The sequence below is a fragment of the Phyllobates terribilis genome, unplaced genomic scaffold, assembly GCF_046119375.1.
Source record: "Phyllobates terribilis strain yellow unplaced genomic scaffold, ASM4611937v1 Scaffold_2__4_contigs__length_985480577, whole genome shotgun sequence".
Taxonomy (NCBI): domain Eukaryota; kingdom Metazoa; phylum Chordata; class Amphibia; order Anura; family Dendrobatidae; genus Phyllobates; species Phyllobates terribilis.
In genome coordinates, this window is record NW_027362762.1 from 175,892,201 (window position 1) to 175,913,612 (window position 21,412).

The 21,412-nt window shown below is 46.1% G+C and overlaps 1 protein-coding gene across 2 annotated transcripts in view; it reads right to left on the reverse strand.

Moving 5' to 3' along the window:
• GLI1 (GLI family zinc finger 1) overlaps positions 1 to 21,412 on the reverse strand; it is a 184,996-nt gene that overhangs the window by 27,221 nt on the left and 136,363 nt on the right. For both annotated transcript variants that reach the window (XM_073663323.1, XM_073663324.1), the window contains 3 exons: positions 5,094 to 5,235; positions 4,653 to 4,751; positions 2,675 to 2,870 (listed from right to left, as the gene is read on the reverse strand). In XM_073663323.1, coding sequence (XP_073519424.1) covers positions 2,675 to 2,870; positions 4,653 to 4,751; positions 5,094 to 5,199 — 401 coding nt within the window. In that variant the 5' untranslated portion in view covers positions 5,200 to 5,235. The remainder of the gene's footprint in view (positions 1 to 2,674; positions 2,871 to 4,652; positions 4,752 to 5,093; positions 5,236 to 21,412) is intronic.

A 21,412-nucleotide genomic window follows, 5' to 3' on the forward strand; every position in this document is an offset into this window, starting at 1 on the left:
GCCTCACTCTGCATGTCCTCCTGTCACGTTGGGTCAGTTACTAGATCATCCACCACCTCCTCCTCTTCCACTTGCGCACCACGATCCTCCTCCTCACTTCCTGGCAATTGTGTCTCGTCATCGTCCACCTCTTGTGACAAATTGCCAGCGTCGACTTTCTGTGGCCGTGGCTGTTCAAATATTTGGGCATCGCTACATGGGATCTCCTCTTCCACCACTTCAAGCGGAGCAGGCGAGGGGCACAAATCTGGAAATGGACCAGTGAACAGCTCTTCAGAGTGTCCAAGTGTGGGATCAGTTGCTGTCTGACGACACTCGGCATGGTGGGAGGAAGGAGCATCAGGGTGAGGAGGAGTATGCGGTCGAGACTCACGGCTACAAAGAGCTGACCGTGTGGAAGACAGACCGGAGGTGGTGGTGCTCAGGTAACTGGAAGTATTATCTGCTATCCAATTAATAACCTGTTCACACTGATCAGTTCGCAATACTGGTGTTGTTCTGTGCTTCCCTAGTAATTCGGTCAAGAAGTGGGAGCGAGAAGATATGGCTGTTGGTTGTGGCACATTTTCACCTTGACCACGGCCCCGTCCTCTGCACGCACCATCACCAGAACGTCCAGTTCAACGTCCCTTGCCACGCACCTTGCCCATTGTAAAGGAAGTAAAATAGCTTACACTCGCACTATCAATGGAAAAAGGGTAATAAAAAGTAGATTAGAACCGTGGAAGAGGAAAACCACAGTTCTATTTCTCTGGCCTACACCCGACTCTTTTAAACAATCTGAACAATCAGGGAGAAACTATTACTGTTTTTCTTTACGGAAAAAATACCAAAACCTGAATAATAGAGATTTTTTACCGTGGAATGGCAAAACCACAGTTATTGTTTACTGGGGTATACCAGAAAATTTTAAATATATATATTTGCGGCTGAACAGTGAGCGACACACTCAAACTGTTTTTTTTAGATACAAATGGCCCAAAAGTGGATAATACAGAGGTTTGAACCGTGGAACTGCAAAACCACACTTCTGTTTCTCTGGCCTACACCAGACTATTTTCAACAGATATATTTGTGTCTGAAAAATCAGGGAGACACTATTAGTTTTTTTTTTTTTTCGGCAAAAAATGCCAAAAGCAGGATAATAGAGATTTTTTACCGTGGAACAGCAAAACCACAGTTATAATTTACTGGTGTATACCAGAGTTTTTTAAATATATATATTTGCGGCTGAACAGTGAGCGACATACTCAAACTGTTTTTTTTTAGATACAAAAGGCCCAAAACTGGATAATACAGAGATTTGACCCGTGGAACTACAAAACCACACTTGGATTTGTCGGGCCTACAACAGACTATTTTCAACAGATATATTTTTGTGTCTGAACAGTCAGGAGACGCTACTGTTTTTTTTTAAGGCAAAAAATGCGAAAAACAGGATAATAGAGATTTTTTACCGTGGAACAGCAAAACCACAGTTATAATTTACTGGTGTATACCAGACTTTTTAAAATATATATATTTGCGGCTGAACAGTGAGCGACACACTCAAACTGTTTTTTTTTAGATACAAATGGCCCAAAAGCAGGATAATACAGAGGTTTGAACCGAGGAACTGCAAAACCACACTTCTGTTTCTGTGGCCTATATCAGACTCTTTTCAACAGATATATTTGTGTCTGAAAAATCAGAGACACAGTTTTGTTTTTTTTTGGGGGGGGGAGACACCAATAGGTTAATAAGACGGGTATTTGTACAGTGTGAAGGAGGAAAACAAAAGAGGATTTAGATGAAAAAAAAGGATTTTTACTGGCCCCCGAGACCTGGAGCTAAGTCCAGCAATTTCAGAAACAGGAGCACACAGGACTGTAATGCAGCGTTTGCTGGTATAACCACTACGTCTCCTATACAGCCTGCCTGCCTGCCTGCCTGATATCTGGGATGGATATTAGTCCTGAGAAGGACTCTTTGTTTGATCTGGCAGCCTTTACAGACCCTACACTAACTATTTCGCAGGATAAATCTCTCCCTAGCTCAGCAGCGCTGTCCCTACACTGTCTAAGCGACTGTGTCCAAGATGGCGGTGCCCGGTTTTAAATACTCGAGGTGTCGCTGTGCGGCCAGCCAATCACTGTAATGCCCACAAACAACATGGCTGCGGCATTACAGTGACTGGCTGGCAATCCCTGCATGTTCATTGGCTCTGTAAAGAGCGTCAAACATGCAGGGCGGAGACCCGAGCTCCCGCCCGAGTAACCCGGAAATGCTCGGTGCTCGCCGAACATCCCGAGTAGTGAGATGCTCGGGCGAGTAACGAGCAGTGTCGAGCATGCTCGCTCAACACTAGATAGCCAAGATGATTGTCTATAAAATGATGGTAGTTTCACGTTAGAAGCAGTAGTGGATGGTGAGATATGGAACCTGAAAGTCAAAAGTTCAAAATCTTGTTACACTTTTGCTCGTCAGTGTATTAAGAGGATACAAATTTTGATGGGAGTGCTTCTTTAAGAGCTCAAGCATCTACCCAACTAAAACTGTGAAACCCATGCCTGTCACATGCATTATATGACTTACTCAGGATGTAAGTCATGAACTATGCACAAACTATGTTCATTGTAAAGTACACATGCTGCTTAAAATTTTTATTTTATACAATAGGTTTATATTTTTATACCTTATCGTTCCTATTGACAAGTGACCATAGGAGCCATTGGCCGAGGAACATCTGGAGTTTATGAATGCCACCAAGGAGTTAGGGGATGTGCGAATCATGGTCTGCAGGTCAATACTAGCATCTGATAATGGAGATATAGACATTGCTCTCTTCTTGCTAAGCTTCACTGAGCTTCTAGGGGTGGAGAAACGAGATCCTAAATGGAGAAGAAAATAAATGACTGATGAGAAACAAAAACACCAAAAATAAGTCCGTACCTAAAAAGATTTTATTAAATTAATTCTGGCAGAGTTAGGTAAGGGCTACATAGCAACTTTCACCGTGACACATCTCTCACGACCAAAGTGTCGTTGCTACATTGCAGTGCAATACAAGTGAATGGGGTCACATTGCCACCCAAAGGGTACTGTGACAATCAAGCTGAAAAAAATCTGACATGATTGGACTTTTTGAGATTTCCTTGTTGTGGTTGTAATTCTCTCCCAGTAGCAATGCCACCCTATTCAATTGTATTGCACTGTGATGTAGCAGCGACACCTAGTGAACTTTGACCATGTGACATGTGCCGCATACAAAGTCTTCGTGTAACCCTAACCTTAAAAGGAAAAGGATTTTTAAGAAAAAATTTCTTAAAATATAACAGTGAACAATTTTTTTACATTTTATGGCTGCATAAAGAAACATTGGTAAACTTTCCAAATATACATTTGACCCAATTCATTAAGGTTGGCGACTCTTCATGATTAAGGTGCATCTTACAACTGCTGTGCGCCTCCGCCAGAAATGTTACTCCAGTCAGGGACTGGAGTACATTGCTGATGCAATTTATGCCACCAAAGTTGTCTAAATTTGTATGAATTTGTCAAGAAGACTTTGCCATGCCCTGTCCCTCTTAAGCTCGGCTCATTTTATTGGAGCTGGCCGGTACTGACGTAAACAAGTGAAAAGTTACAAATTTTTTGCGCAAATTCGAGTTGTCCAAAAAATTTGGGATATGTCAAGATGTTTTACACCAGAAACCTTGCGAAAACACCTTGAGGAATCGGACCCATTGTGTTTTCATTTCTGTTTGAGATTCTCTGTTTGCTATCTGTGAATAGTTATGAGGTTGGTTTTAAATTCAAAGCCTGAAAAGCAGAACAAACCTAATATTTCTCACAGTTGAATGATTACTACAGTCACATCCAATCAGGTGTCGTTTTTTTGACATCAGTGATTTTCATCAGAGTTTGGTCATATTTTCATTTGCTTTTTCAATGATGAAGAAAAGCAAAAAGTTTCTCCAGCTTCTATCTATCAGTCTGTAAAAAACGGACAGCACACAGATGGCATCCAAATTCTGTCCCATTTTTTCACTGACCAGTAGACTTACATTGCCAATTTTTATCCAACATTTGGATCAATATCGGACATGATTTTGAATGGACCACTCGATCCGAGAAAAAATCTGACATGTGAACAAACCCATAAGTCATAGGTACGAATGCTATCTGTGAAAAACACATAGCAAGCATACGAGAAAAATTGACGTGTGAATGAGGCCTACAGTTGAGACCACACTAGACGGCTAGTGGCACATGGCACAATTGTGCAGCCATTGAGTGTCGGCCACACGGTTGACCATGTGGCCGCACCCTCAGTGACCTAGAGAGCTTGGACTCCAGATGGATACATTCTACTTACACTCATACATTGTAGTAAACTATCAATATAAGAGAAAGATTTGTTCTACTGATTACTATTTAGCTCAAAGTGGATTGCCTAGACTGGGTACAACTCTCAACTCTGAGAAGTACATGGTCTTTATGGGTTTTTAAGGCAAACTGACTCAGCACACAGTGTTCTTCAAAATAAAGAGGAAACTAGTTATAAATGTTGTACTGGGGCCAAGATATAACTTTGATCAGCTTCAATAAAATTGTATGTGCAACAATTGTCGACGTGGGTTTTAGTCTCATTTTATCCATTATATACTCACCATCTGCAGAAGCCAACTGCTCATTGGCTTGTGCAAGACTGAAACCATGTTGGCTAGTCATGAGGTTGTTTTGGTGGCAGTAGGGCATCTCATTCATGCCTGCAAGCCAAATTGCACAAAGATGAGACAAAAAAAATCAAAAAGGCAACAATCGATCAGCATAATGCATTCTGCAAATATAATAATAATAGTTATTTTAACAATAAATATAATTAATTGTTAATATATTACACCTAGACAGTATAAGAACAGCATAAGAATATAGACGTGTTCTTTGATGCTAATCTAGATGAACAATGAAAAGCTCTCATCACCATGTCTATTTACTGAGTCATCTCATGGCTGCCTGCCGTCAGACATGTGTGAAGAAGTGGGAAAACTATGCCCGGTGTATGACCTCTATGCCATAACCTGCCCATCTCATCATTAGCAGATACTGACCTTCTGACATGACATTGGGTGACCTCAGGTAGCAATGTTCAACATAACTGTTCATAGGCGGGTTCATGGAATTGAACATCGCAGGCGGACACTGGCGGGATGCCATTATCTGAGCAACCAATTGTCAGCGGCACATTTAGCTCTGCAAGACAAAAACAAAAAGTAAAACATGTCATACAAAGTTCCAGCTATTTCTATAATATGTACAATGTTTTGGCATGCTCCTATAAATCATGTACAGGGCTGCGTAGAGGTAGGAAGGAGTACAAAATTCTATTGACACGTTTTGCATTTATAATGTTTAATGACATCAAATCTGAATATATAAAAAGTGAAGATGATATGGTAATTTTTCTAAGAGCAAATATGTAACTAGAAGTCATCATAAATATTACAAGAATTAGTTCAATCAAATAGACATATTGTTAAGGGAATTGCTGCAAAGGCAGAAAATGTCGACACTGGCTCTCCAGGTGCTCGCTTGACATTATGTCACATGATCACTGAAGCCAATTAATGCTGGCTTCATTCTCCCATCCTTTGGATAAATCAAGACATCCGGAGGAAGTGAGAGAGCAGCCGCAGCTCTCATTCCCTCCAGATGTCAATTATGTCCATAGGAGAAGAGAGTGAAGCCAGGGCTGATTGGAGAGGCGCCGCTGACACCGCTGGAACAGCGCCGACACTGGAGGCGAGTATGAGTGTTATTATTCTACTGGGGGGAAACATTGGGATCGAACAGGAGTTGTCCATTAATTGGACAACCCCAACGTTTCCTCTCAGTAAAATAATAATAAAAAAAAGTCATACTCACCTTATCTGGCTCCATTTGTTCCAGTAAGGGCCACCTAGTTGGTCTTCACCAGGATAGAAAGTGATTATGTCCAGGTTTTTAGCTCATCCGACCACTTGGGTCTGTGATTAGCTGCATTGGTCAGGGTAAAACACAAAACATTATCTGACTTTTGTGATTTGCTGCAGTGGTCAGGTGGCTAGAACCAGACATCATCTGAGGTCTGTGATTGGCTGCATTGGTCAGATGACTAGACTGAGACATCATCTGACATCTGTTATAGGCTGCAGTGGTCAGGTCAATAGAACAAGTCATCATCTGAGGTCTGTGATTGGCTGCAGTGGTCAGGTGAATATAACGAGACATCAACTGAGGTCTGTGATTGGCTCTAGGGGTCAGGTGAATAGAATCACTAGCATCAGACACCTGATTTAGCTGGAGGACCTGACATGTCAAATTCAGGCTGACCCAGCAGGTGGATATCCTGTTATTTTTGGAGTCCTATATTTCATATAAAGCATTTCCTCAATGCTTTATATTATGTCTTGCCCATGTAAGAACGAAATACAGTTTCATTTCAATTTTGTTTCACTGATAGCTACAGGTAAGTTCTTGAAGTTAATGAGTTGCAAAAAGAACAAAATAGGCAAATGTAAGGACCTGGTGACTTTAACAAGAGCCAAATTATAGTAAGCATTTCCAAAATGGTATGGTTTGTGGAGCATTCCCAATGGAGCATTCCTATTTAAATCAATAGGGGGTGGATGTGTAGTACCTGGCCGTGGCCACTGTTCTGTCGACAGCGCTGTGCAGCTTCCTAACTGAGCAATTCCAGCTGCTGCCGACACTGGGAACAGCTGATCGACAGGGGTGATGGGTGTCGCACCCCCAACGATCAGACATTGATGACCCATCTAAGGCTGTGTGCCCACGTAGCATTTTTCAAGCGTATATGCTGCGGAATTTCCGCAGCGTAAACGCTTGAAAAACGCATGTATATCCGCACCCCATGGTCCCCAATGGGATTCCGCAAGTTCTATGCACATGCTGCGGATTTTTCCGCAGCGTTTATGCCGCGTTCAAAAATCCGCAGCATGTCATTTAATTTTGCGTTTCCGCAAGCGGAATTGCCTTAGTCCAATGCATAAAAAACGCAAGGCAATTCCGCATGTGGAAAACGCGTGATAAACGCGCGAAAAATGCGCGATAAACGCGTGCGGAATTCCGCATGCGTTTTTCCGGGAAAGGACTTGCATTTATGCAGCAGAAATTTTCTGCTTCATAAATGCAACGTGGGCACATAGCCTAAAGGAAAAGCCAGCAATGTTCAAGTCCTGGATACTCCTTAAGGCTATGTGCCCACGTTGCATTTATGAAGCAGAAAATTTCTGCTGCATAAATGCAAGTCCTCTCCCGGAAAAACGCATGCGGAAATCCGCACGCGTTTATCGCGCATTTTTCGCGCGTTTATCACGCGTTTTCCACATGCGGAATTGCCTTGCGTTTTTTATGCATTGGACTAAGGCAATTCCGCTTGCGGAAACGCAAAATTAAATGACATGCTGCGGATTTTTGAACGCGGCATAAACGCTGCGGAAAAATCCACAGCATGTGCATAGAACTTGCGGAATCCCATTGGGGACCATGGGGTGCGGATATACATGCGTTTTTCAAGCGTTTACGCTGCGGAAATTCCGCAGCATATACGCTTGAAAAATGCTACGTGGGCACACAGCCTAAATGTGCAAAGCAAGAAGGTGTCCTGGTCTAATGAATAACGTTTTATTTTGCATCATACAGACAGCTGCTTACTGCTGGGAAACCTTGGTTCCTCCCATTCATGTGGATGTTATCTAGACACGCACTACCTACCTGAACTCTGCTGCAGGTGTGCACCGCTGCATGGGATCAATGTTCACTAATTACAAAGGCTGCTTTCAGGAGGAAAATATGTCCTGTCTGAGAAACATGACAAGGTGTTGACTGAGCCTCCAAATTTCCTAGATCAAAACGATGTTCTCGAAAAAGAAGTCTGTAACATGAAGGTCGCATTTTCCAACTTATATTAATTGAAGACACTCTATCACAAGGTTTTTGCTATGTAATCTGAGAACAGCATGATATGGAGACAGAAATCTTGATTCCAGTGATGTGTCACTTGCTGCAGTTTTGATAAAATCACTGATTTATCAGCAGAAGATTATCACTAGAAAACCAGGTGACCTGCTTCCAGGTAGTTCTCCATATCCAGGATCTCTGTATAACCCCACCCTCACGACTGATTTACAACTTTCTGCCTATGCACAGTGCACACAGAAAGCTGCCAATCAGTGGTGGGGGTGGGCTTATACAGAGCTTAGCATTCAGAGAACTGGAACATCTGCAGTAGATAAAACCGTAAAAAGAAAAACCTCATCACAGATACCTGTTAAAGCATCTGCCAGATACCTTGGAAAATCTTGTGGATTCCATACTTTATGGGTCGGAGCTGATCTTGTGGCATGGGGGGGTTTGCATAATATTAGGCAGTGATTTGTGAGGGTAGATTGAACTAAACCCAAAAGGAATTTTTCTCCACATTGCTAATCCAAGTAACCCCTACTAAAGGATATCAAAGTCCCCCCAACATAATAAACGTACACTGTATTGTCTGCAAAAAGCATAGCAGCCCCTAAAGACATGACAGGTCCCCCCTGGAATACATGTATCATAGGTTGAGAAGTTAGGTTCTTCAGTGTCACTGACTTATCGGCGCACTACAAAAATGTACCAGTAGGTGGTGCTACAATAGTGCACATTCTTACTTGGCAAAGTCTGTGCATATAAAGTAGCAGAAAATGTACTTAACTGATCTAACATCTGTAACATGATGGAATTATTGAACCCGTCAGATGATGCTTGGAATATTCAGTCTATGAAATGTTGGTGGTCCGTGTAAACTAGACAGTAGCAAGCGATGTTAATGGAAATTGAATATTTTCTTTACAAGTCATTCTATACAACATAGAAGTAAGTAAAAGTGATGGAAGTAACAGCACAACAACAGAAAAAGCTTGGATCATTGTTACCCAGATCACACTCTAATATCAGGTCTCCGAGACATCGGAATGATGGGTGAGATAGTGTTACTTCTCTTCAATAGAAGAGACCCCAGGACTTTTCTAGACACCCTCATATATTGGCATCTTTACTTGGTTCTGGCACAAACACATGCACAAAATTCTTGCAGTGTATAGTTATTATTACATGTATTAACCTTTTTTTCCATCATTAGTTGCCATTACCACCATGGTGGCACTGAACAACAATTGGCTGCTTTTTTTTTTTCCTAAGCTAAAGCAATTTTCCATGGCGAAATCGTTAGGATAAATAGCAAAGTATCACTCCATGTTTCTTGCACATTGATAAATTCTTCAGTAATGAGAAAATAAGGGAATGCTCGTCTAATCGGAGCGCTTTGTACCTTTGGCCAGAATAAAACATGGTTAATAGTTGGCGCCTTTCATATCGTTTTGAAAAAAAGCTGATGTTCTTCAGACTTATTGGAAGAAGCCCGTATACACATGGCAAACACCAGCGTCAGATAGTAACATGAGATTACCACGGCTGGCTTCATGTACGTCAGCCAAATAATACGCTGAAATTAAACAGGCTGCCTGAAAACTGGGGAATGTACTTTCCCTGCATTTTTATAGGGAGCAGTAAGTCCTTGAAAGCAATTTGGGCTTGTTAGTGCGTCTTCCACGCGCAATGAATGATTAGGAGTCGGTGAGATGCTGCAAATCTCATTTATTGCACTTTGGGCCGCAGACCTCCGCATGATGCGCTCCTATCGTTCTGGGGGCAATTACTGTATTTACAGGAACTATCTGACTAGGTCAAAGGAGGTCACAGAGACAGTTATGTTGGGGGCTTGAGCTGTTCAACAGCTGAGATGCTTCATAATGAGGAACAGGTCAGCTGACGCTGCTACTACGCTCCTCCTTCTACTTGGGTGGTATAAGGGTAGACTGAGAGAAGCCAGGCATCCAGTCAGCCAGCATAACAATGGACAAGCTGCATTCAGCAGCTCCCTGAAGGGATCTCTCACTTCCTGACAAGTTGGAATTGGAGAGTCCTAGATGATGTGATTCTTTTTCCACCAGTCCTCCCAGCTGGACGGCTCCTGCATATTCCGACTTGTCAGCCCACCTGACGTACCAATACCTTCCAGTATCACCGTCACCTTACACACAGCTGCTCGCTCTTCACTGTCTATAGACTCTACATGAATATGATCAGGACAGATAGTCTATATTATTTGTAAGGCTACATTCACACCGGCTATTGTGACACCAGCGTTTCTCTCATCTGAGAGAATCAGCCGATGTGTGATCAGAGTGTAATCAGAGTGTGATCAGAGTGTAATCAGAGTGTGATCAGAGTGTAATCAGAGTGTGATCAGAGTGTGATCAGAGTGTAATCAGAGTGTGATCAGAGTGTGATCAGAGTGTAATCAGAGTGTGATCAGAGTGTGATCAGAGTGTAATCAGAGTGTGATCAGAGTGTAATCAGAGTGTAATCAGAGTGTGATCAGAGTGTGATCAGAGTGTAATCAGAGTGTGATCAGAGTGTAATCAGAGTGTGATGAGAGTGTGATGAGAGTGTAATCAGATTGTGATCAGAGTGTGATCAGAGTGTAATCAGAGTGTAATCAGAGTGTAATCAGAGTGTAATTAGAGTGTAATTAGAGTGTAATCAGAGTGTAATTAGAGTGTGATCAGAGTGTAATCAGAGTGTAATCAGAGTGTAATTAGAGTGTGATCAGAGTGTGATCAGAGTGTAATCAGTGTGTAATCAGAGTGTGATCAGAGTGTGATCAGAGTGTAATCAGAGTGTGATCAGAGTGTGATCAGAGTGTGATCAGAGTGTGATCAGAGTGTGATCAGAGTGTGATCAGCGTGTAATTAGAGTGTGATCAGAGTGTGATCAGAGTGTAATCAGTGTGTGATCAGAGTGTGATCAGAGTGTAATCAAAGTGTGATCAGAGTGTGATCAGAGTGTAATCAGAGTGTAATCAGAGTGTGATCAGAGTGTTATCCGATTTTCTCGGATGAGAGATGTGGAAAAAAAATGTCTCCATCTTCTCCATTCTAAAAAAGGGGAAAAAGCACTACATAGAGATGTGCACACCTGATACATATATAATGCAAAATGTTTATTGAACAACAAGGGACAAAAAATGCTTAAAAAAACCAATCAATGGTACATACAATACATCCCTGAGTAGAAATATACCCATATAATAAACAGCAACTCATATACACCAGAAGCAGACAAAATGAATTGGTGAGATCTACCATAGAGTCAATAATAGAATATACATGAATTATATTGCATCACTCCTACAAAGATCTAGCTGTCAATGATCAATGTCATCATACATGTGCAGACGGTTCATGATGTTATATGGAGACCCTTCTAGAACAAATTATAGCTTAGTATCCTATTATTTTTTCAGCATCCCCCTTGGGTCTCCAGTATAGGTGCCAGCAGGTTGTATATCCTTTTTCTTTCTTCCTTACCTTTGGCTCCTTACTAAGTGCTTCTATTTTGTATGCATGATCTAGGGCCCTGTATGTGAATTACCACCTAGAGATGGCTTGCTAAGGTCAGTGATCTGGCTGTATCAAGATACTGCTGTTCCATCTTACACCCGACACTATCTTAGATTGAACACCTTTTGGAGCAATAGGGTACACTATACACCAGCTACATGACTTGCACACTGCCTTTCTCATTACAATCTTCGACTCTGGCTATACTAAGCTATAATTTGTTCTAGGAGGGTCTCCATATAACATCATGAACCGTCTGCACATGTGTGATGACATTGATCATTGACAGCTAGATCTTTGTAGGAGTGTAAGATGGAACAGCAGTATCTTGATACAGCCAGATCACTGACCATACCAAGCCATCTCTAGGTGGTAATCCACATACAGGGCCCTAGATGCCACATGTGAAATTTTTGTGTTTCTTATATTTCATGGGGGGCAAAGATTTTACTGTATTTTTTAGTCACCTTAGGGCAGATGTGGGCAATTAATTTTCCAGAGGGGCAACATGAAAGACCGTGACTGTAGTGGAGGACCAAACCAATAGGCTAAAATTAATTCTGCTCAATATTAATATTAACATATTAATTATAATTATTTTATATTAATATTAATTGTTTAATTTAATATTGAGCAGAATTAAGTATGCTGACTTCCCCCTATACACCGTGTGAGCCCACACACTGGCCCTCTATATACCCTATGAGCCCGCCCACAGCCCCCAATATACCTTAAGAGCCTCCACAAATCCTCCTATATACTGTATGAGCCCCCACATAGCCTCCTATATACAGTATGAGCCCGCACATTGGCTCCTATATACAGTATGAGCCCGTACATAGCCTCCTATATACCGTAAGAGCCTCCACATATCCTCCCATATACAGTGTGAGCCCGCACACAGCCTCCTATATACTGTATGAGCCCCCATATAGCCTCCTACAGTAGTGGCCAAAAGTATTGGCACCCCTGCAATTCTGTCAGATAATACTCAGTTTCTTCCTGAAAATGATTGCAATCACAAATTCTTTGGTCTTATTATCTTCATTTAATTTGCTTGCAAGGAAAAAACACAAAAGAGAATGAAGCAAAAATCAAATCATTGATCATTTCACACAAAACTCCAAAAATGGGCCAGACAAAAGTATTGGCACCCTCAGCCTAATACTTGGTTGCACAACCTTTAGCCAAAATAACTGTGAACAACTGCTTCCGGTAACCATCAATGAGTTTCTTACAATGCTCTGGTGGAATCGTAGACCATTCTTCTTCGGCAAACTGCTCCAGGTCCCTGATATTTGAAGGGTGCCTTCTCCAAACTGCCATTTTGAGATCTCTCCACAGGTGTTCTATGGGATTCAGGTCTGGACTCATTGCTGGCCACCTTAGAAGTCTCCAGTGCTTTCTCTCAAACCATTTTATAGTGCTTTTGGAAGTGTTTTTTGGGTCATTGACCTGCTGGAAGACCCATGACCTCTGCGGGAGACCCAGCTTTCTCACACTGGGCCCTACATTTTGCTGCAAAATTTGTTGGTAGTCTTCAGACTTCATAATGCCATGCACACGGTCAAGCAGTCCAGTGCCAGAGGCAGCAAAGCAACCCCAAAACATCAGGGAACCTCCGCCATGTTTGACTGTAGGGACCGTGTTCTTTTCTTTGAATGCCTCTTTTTTTTTTCCTGTACACTCTATGTTGATGCTTTTTCCCAAAAAGCTCTACTTTTGTCTCATCTGACCAGAGAACATTCTTCCAAAACGTTTTAGGCTTTCTCAGGTAAGTTTTGGCAAACTCCAGCCTGGCTTTTTTATGTCTCGGGGTAAGAAGTGGGGTCTTCCTGGGTATCCTACCATACAGTCCCTTTTCATTCAGATTCCGACGGATAGTACGGGTTGACACTGTTGTACCCTCGGACTGCAGGGCAGCTTGAACTTGTTTGGATGTTAGTTGAGGTTCTTTATCCACCATCCGCACAATCTTGCGTTGAAATCTCTCGTCAATTTTTCTTTTCCGTCCACATCTAGGGAGGTTAGCCACAGTGCCATGGGCTTTAAACTTCTTGATGACACTGTGCACGGAAGACACAGGAACATTCAGGTCTTTGGAGATGGATTTGTAGCCTTGAGATTGCTCATGCTTCCTCACAATTTGGTTTCTCAAGTCCTCAGACAGTTCTTTGGTCTTCTTTCTTTTCTCCTTGCTCAATGTGGTACACACAAGGACACAGGACAGAGGTTGAGTCAACTTTAATCCATGTTAACTGGCTGCAAGTGTGATTTAGCTATTGCCAACACCTGTTAGGTGCCACAGGTAAGTTACAGGTGCTGTTAATTACACGAATTAGAGAAGCATCACAAGATTTTTCAAACAGTGCCAATACTTTTGTCCACCCCCTTTTTTAGGTTTGGTGTGGAATTATATCCAATTTGGCTTTAGGACAATTCTTTTTGTGTTTTTTCATTGAAGACAAATTAAATGAAGAGAATAATACCAAAGAATTTGTGATTGCAATCATTTTCAGGAAGAAACTGAGTATTATCTGACAGAATTGCAGGGGTGCCAATACTTTTGGCCACCAATGTATATACAATATGAGCCCACGCATTGGCTGCTATATATAGTATGAGCCAGCACATAGCCTCCTATATACAGAATGAGCCCCACATAGCCTCCTATATACAGTATGAGCTCGCACATAGCCTCCTATATACAGTATGAGCCCCCACATAGCCTCCTATATACAGTATGAGCCCCCACATAGCCTCCTATATACTGTATGAGCTCTCACATAGCCTCCTATATACAGTATGAGCCCCCACATAGCCTCCTATATACAGTATGAGCCCCCACATAGTATGAGCATCATGTAGCTTCTCATGAACAGCATGTGCCCCATGTAGCCTCTGATATACAGCATTTGCCCCACATAGCCTCTTATATACAGCACGTGCCCCATGTAGCCCCCTACATACAGCATGTGCCCCATGTATCCCCCTATATACAGCACAAGCCCCACATAGCCTCTTATAGACAGTATGAGCCCTCACATAGCCTCCTATATACAGCATGTGCCCCACATGGCCTCTCATATGCAGTATGATCCCCACATAGCCCCCTGTATACAGCATTTGCCCCACATAGCCTACTATATACAGCATGTGCCCCACATAACCTTTCATATACAGCATGAGCCCCACACAGTCTCTTATATACAAATATCCCATACACATGAAAAAAGTAAACAACAACACATACTCACCTTGCTCCATTTCCCCAGGGGCTCTGCCTCTGCTCTCTTTGATACACTGACTCGCTGCAGTGTACAGCTGATGCGATTACATGACATAAACATGACTGCTATCTCACACACTGATTGTCGGAAGATGGAGCCAGCGGCGCTGTCCTCCACCAAATTATTCACTGCTGTCTGCATCCAGAGGATGCGGAGAGCAGTGACAGCGAGCGGCAGCAGCGGATGGACAGTGCGCGGGGAGGGCTCTGTGTGGCTCATTGGCCACTGATCACCCCTCCAGCTGTCTTGGGCCGTGGTCCAGACTAAAACAGCCAGAGGGCTGAGATCTGCCTTAGGGCATTTGAACGTGTTATTGGCCAATTGCTTCTACCATGAACAGCTATAGAGTAGTATTGTTGTATATCACTGTTTCTAATGAATGCTAGTCACATGGGTGGCTTTCTTAGGGGTACGTACCATTACATCATACTGTATGTTGGTAAGGGGTAAAAGGGAATCTGTCACTGTGTTTTTGCTACGTCATCTGAGAGCAGCATAATGTAGAGGCAGAAACCCTGATTCCAGTGATGTGTCACTTACAGGGCTGCTTACTGCAGTGTTTATCTGCTGCAGATCTACCAGTTCTCTGAATGCTGAGCTCTGTATAACCCCATCCACACCCCTGATTGACAGCTTTCTGTATATAGTGTGCATAGGCAGAAATCTCCTGCTGATAAAATAGTGATTTTCTGAAAACTACAACAGCAGCCTAGTAAGTGACACATTGCTGGAATCAGGGTCTCTGTCTCTACATTATGCTGCTCTCAGATTATGTAGCAAAAACCTGGTGACAGATTCCTTTTAACACATGCCCATAGACTTTAATGGCCAATTCAGATCCACAAAACAGATGAGAATAAGACATGCTCTGAGTTTCATGGACCAGAGAAACAGATGCTGCCCGAAAAAAAAACCAAACAGCACAAGCATGTGTGAATAGAGCCCACACATGGCAACATATGCTGCTGGCACTATATAGAGACACAAACTGAATTAGTGTTTGTGCCCTAACTATTATCCATTAACCATGTCTTTATTCCACATACTGAAAAAAAATTACATGAGAAGAAAGTCGGGCTTTCATGGAAACTCTCGAGATTGTGTTCCAACATATCCAACATTACCCAAACCTTCACCTATTCTTATAAGAAATAGAAGACTTGGAGCTATTCATAAGTCCAGTCAGATGATGGACTTGCATTTCCAAAGAGACATATTTCCCATGTACGGTTATATTGAGCTAGAGAATTAATAGGAAATTGATGTAGCATGTTCATAATCCTGAACAACCCCTATAATCTATGATGCATTTGTAAACAGCTGTTGATAGTTTATACTGCTTAAGTTATAAATGAATATTTCTCACGCTTGTGCCATAGTAAGAATATCATCTTAGGGTGCTTTTACATTACGCTTTTCTCCTGTTGTGGGTCCTGTTGGGAGCTTACGTCCGGATACCCCCGCAAAACGGGATTCGGAAGTATGCAGTACATGCTATGTCTGAGTGTCTGCTTCCAGTAGGCATATATGACGCGCCCCCTGGGACATATTCCTTTTTGAGGGGAATACCCGGCACCGGATCAGATGGGGGGGGGTTGTAGTCTCCGAGCGGCTGTGACCCGGTCCCGTGCCCAGGGCGTCAAGCTAAGTGTTATGTGGCAGTCCTTACTGATGTTATTAAAGTTCGTTGTGTCGACTACGCCACCCGTTGTGATGCGGTCACTGTGGCCGCCGCTGCTGCAGGGTCCGCTGAGGCTGATGGTGGGTGCGCAGCTTGGTGGGATAACCCCCAACGGGAGGGGTATAGCCTCAGAGGGGACAGGCGCAGAGGATGGGGGTTGTGGTGGTGCGATGCAGCCGGTAATGATGACAGACTCGGGTTGTGCAGTTAAGGGTCTTTACTTACTGCAGATGTTCCTGGTCACTCTAGCTCCAAGTGACCTCCCGAGCCGTGCTGCGTCCACCAGGTCCTGGATCCGGCCAACCCCCAAACAAGTCCGGAGCGTGGCCCTGAGCTCTCCCTCTGTCCTTCCTTCAGCCGTCCCCACCAGTGATTCACCTAAATCCAGCTCCCTCGGGCCTTCTGTTGGGCAACCTTTGGCCTCAGGTTCCCTGACCCTCCATGTGGTGTGCCTTCAGGGTGAATGTAGTGGGTGACCGTGACAGACTCTGCCCACGGTCTCCGGTCTCTGGCTGGGGAATGTCTTTACCCCCACCAGCTTGGGTTCCGGTACCCTTCTGCTGACTCCTCACCCGGTGTTCTTATTTGGGTTCTTGGGTCCCTTCTTTGTCCCCCTCTGGGTCTTTCTGCACTCCACTCTCTCTCTCCAGGGCTGTTGTTTCTTTCTCTCTCTTGCTGCAGGCTTGTCCTCTGCATCTGACTTCCTCTCTGCGTCTGACCCTGATTCTAGATGGTGCCCACCTTATATATCCCTCTATGTGTGAGCTCAGGTGACCAGCACCCAATGAGCTCCTACCACTACCCAGACTGCTCCCCCTATCTGCCCCTACACTACATGGGATGTTCCTCCCCCCTCCCACTCCAGCCAGGAACAGGCTCGGTCGCACCTGCACATTTCTAAGTGGGAGTGCCGTCGGCCTGCTCCTCTGGAATGGGATGTATGTAGTGCATGCAGTCTATCTGAGCTCAGTTCCACACTCCTTCCTTACCCGGGAGTGGAATATCACACCTCTGGGTTGAGGTGCAATACTCCTGTAGCAGCCGAATCCTCAGGGTGCTACATTCCCCCCTGGTAAATCACAGCACGTCCTCGGGCTGCAAAGACAAAAAACACCAAAACATACAACATTTTTATAAACATGTAAAACATATTAAATATTATACGAAATACTATATAAATATATATATAAACTTTTTCAGGTAAACAACATTCTCGTCGTCTCTTTCTCTCTTCTGTTCCTCTGGTCACCGTGCAACTCGTGACCAGGTAGAGTGCGACAGTCTTCTAGAAAAATGGTTTTTCCTATAAAACCGGTAGGGGGCGCTTTAGCAAGCGCAACTATGTACAGGGAAATTTTGGCCGTTCTCAGTCCCCGGCCAGGTAAAGGGAAAGGGATGGCTGCTCACAGTCCTCAGCCTGGTATGGAAAGGGTTACAGGTAACAGTTCGCTGGTCCCAACGGGGACTATTTTAGCAGCAACAACAGTTCCAGTTTCAGTTTCAGTTCCGATTCACTGTGCCCCGACAGGCAACTATATACAGTCTCCTGCTCTGCCGCACTCAACGGCGTCTGCCTCCTGCTCTTATCTTACGGCTGGTGGTTTCTTCAGACCCGTCCGGGTCCTCTTGCTCCTCCTCCTCGCACCGCAACTCCTCCTCCGTCAAGCGATGCACGTGGAGGGCGTAAGGTCCCTTGGCACACTTGTGCCGGGTGAACGTTACCTCATCACCGACGTAGAGGTCACGGCCTTTGTGACCCTCTGGCAGGTGGGACTCGACGTCCCGTCGTGTAACGAAGACGTCACCCATGGTGTTCCGGTCCCTTATGAAGCCCCACCCATGCTGCGCATTAAACTTTATTACCGTCCCGATGGTACGGGGACGATCTGCTGCACGGGGGTCCCTTCTGGTCCGACTCTTTTGCTCCGCGCTGCGGGTCTGGGCCCATTGCTCTTTGGCCTGCCTCTCCTCCCGCTCTCTCTTGAACTCTGCCAGCTGTTGACGGCAACACTCTGTGCGCGCTGCTGCAGCTGCCCGAGTCTCTCCGGTGAACCCCATCAGATCTTCTCCCTTGGGGTCCCACGCAAATTGAGCCTCTTCTAGGGGAGGCGAGACCCGAGTCACGGGCTTTGGAGCCGGGATCAGGGGCTCACACAGGGGACCTAGTTGCTTCTGCCGCTCCAGCTCCAAGAATCCTTCGGGCCAGATGAAAGGCCGACCGTCCGGCCACGTTAGCTGGCTGAAGGGGTCCTCTCCCAGATGTGGCACCCTAGGTATTACGGGCGCGGGCGCGGTGGTGGTGGCGCCCGGGTTGCCCAGGCCTTGCGGCCAGGCCTGGGGCACCTGGAAGGTGAAGGGCACCGTTAGGACGGCGGCGCCCTGGGTTACCTGGCCTTGCGACCAGGCCGGAGGCTCCGCGGAGGTAGATGGCTCTGCTTTGGATGCGGCGCCCGGAAATGCTAGGCCCTGTGACCAGGCCGGAGGCTCCTCTTCCGGCGCCACGCTCCGAGTCACGATGCGTGACGTCATCGGGGTCGCGACGGCGGCTTCCGGTCGGGGCCTAGTCGGTGGCGATGTCATGGCGGTCTCGGGTACGGCCGGGGGACCTTCGGGCTCTGCGACGGGGAGCTGGGGCAGGTAAGCGGTCTTCCGGTATGGGGTATAGGCATCCCCCTTACCTGCTGCCATGCGTCTCGCTCCCTCTTCTGCGCCGTCTCCGGCCTTGGGTCCTCCCGCGTCATCCGCAGAGGCAGTCGATGTCTTCTTCCAAGGGAGCGGGTTAAGTGGACGGGTTCCAGCTTGCTGGGCCATCTCCCGGCCCCACTCCGCCAGGATCTCCCTCTGCACTCGGGCCATCCTTCCCGCGAGGCCCTCCAGGGCACTCCGCGCGCACTCCCGATCTCGGGGAAGCTGCGCCAGGATCTCCGCTAAGCCTAGCGGGGTTGTTGACTCCAGCAGGCTCCTGACCATCGGGTCGGTGCTGCTCTGCTCTGCTTCCAGCAGGCTCCTGGCCAGCGGGCCGGTGCTGCTCTGCTGCCGCTCCATTCCCGGGTCCACTCTTTCTCTCCTCGACTCCGGGTGAGCTTCTCCGCTACTCCTCATTAGACCTCTTGCCTCCGGGTGCGCTCGTTCTACACTGCTCCAAGCGACACCCATCTTTGCTCTTTTCTTTCGTCTCCTCCCACTTCGAGGGCGGTCCCGGGGCAACTCGGTGACTGTCAGCTCCAGGGGGAGTTCTTTCACGCTGACAGACACCTCCAGCATCACAGTCTCTGTTGGTGGGGGCGGTTTCCACTTTTGGCGCCATTTTCTGTCCCGGCCCACGATGGGAGGTGGCCTCTTGCTCTCCTTTGGCACGCCCATAATGGCGTCCGCTGCTCTTCCAAGGCGGGAAATCTGCGGTTTTGGCGGGAATCGCTTCCCAGTGGCGGGAAACTCTGCAGATGGCGGGAACAAGCTGGAAATGGCGGACAATCGGCGGGAAACGACTGGTGATGGAGTCCGATGGCGTGGACCCTCCGGAACCGGCGGGAGACTTCTTTCTGAGGTAAACTTGCACTTTTCTTCAGGCACGCAGTACCCGGGTGTTGCGGGCACGTAATCCTGCCGACTACGCCAAAGTTGACGCGCCCCCTGGGACATATTCCTTTTTGAGGGGAATACCCGGCACCGGATCAGATGGGGGGGGGTTGTAGTCTCCGAGCGGCTGTGACCCGGTCCCGTGCCCAGGGCGTCAAGCTAAGTGTTATGTGGCAGTCCTTACTGATGTTATTAAAGTTCGTTGTGTCGACTACGCCACCCGTTGTGATGCGGTCACTGTGGCCGCCGCTGCTGCAGGGTCCGCTGAGGCTGATGGTGGGTGCGCAGCTTGGTGGGATAACCCCCAACGGGAGGGGTATAGCCTCAGAGGGGACAGGCGCAGAGGATGGGGGTTGTGGTGGTGCGATGCAGCCGGTAATGATGACAGACTCGGGTTGTGCAGTTAAGGGTCTTTACTTACTGCAGATGTTCCTGGTCACTCTAGCTCCAAGTGACCTCCCGAGCCGTGCTGCGTCCACCAGGTCCTGGATCCGGCCAACCCCCAAACAAGTCCGGAGCGTGGCCCTGAGCTCTCCCTCTGTCCTTCCTTCAGCCGTCCCCACCAGTGATTCACCTAAATCCAGCTCCCTCGGGCCTTCTGTTGGGCAACCTTTGGCCTCAGGTTCCCTGACCCTCCATGTGGTGTGCCTTCAGGGTGAATGTAGTGGGTGACCGTGACAGACTCTGCCCACGGTCTCCGGTCTCTGGCTGGGGAATGTCTTTACCCCCACCAGCTTGGGTTCCGGTACCCTTCTGCTGACTCCTCACCCGGTGTTCTTATTTGGGTTCTTGGGTCCCTTCTTTGTCCCCCTCTGGGTCTTTCTGCACTCCACTCTCTCTCTCCAGGGCTGTTGTTTCTTTCTCTCTCTTGCTGCAGGCTTGTCCTCTGCATCTGACTTCCTCTCTGCGTCTGACCCTGATTCTAGATGGTGCCCACCTTATATATCCCTCTATGTGTGAGCTCAGGTGACCAGCACCCAATGAGCTCCTACCACTACCCAGACTGCTCCCCCTATCTGCCCCTACACTACATGGGATGTTCCTCCCCCCTCCCACTCCAGCCAGGAACAGGCTCGGTCGCACCTGCACATTTCTAAGTGGGAGTGCCGTCGGCCTGCTCCTCTGGAATGGGATGTATGTAGTGCATGCAGTCTATCTGAGCTCAGTTCCACACTCCTTCCTTACCCGGGAGTGGAATATCACACCTCTGGGTTGAGGTGCAATACTCCTGTAGCAGCCGAACCCTCAGGGTGCTACATATACGCCCAAAAATAATGCACGTGAGAGCATACGTTTGCTCTGCCAGCACCATTATAGGTCCGAATTCCGTTTTGCGGGGTAATCTGGACGTAAGCCATCGAGAGTGTAACAAAACGCAA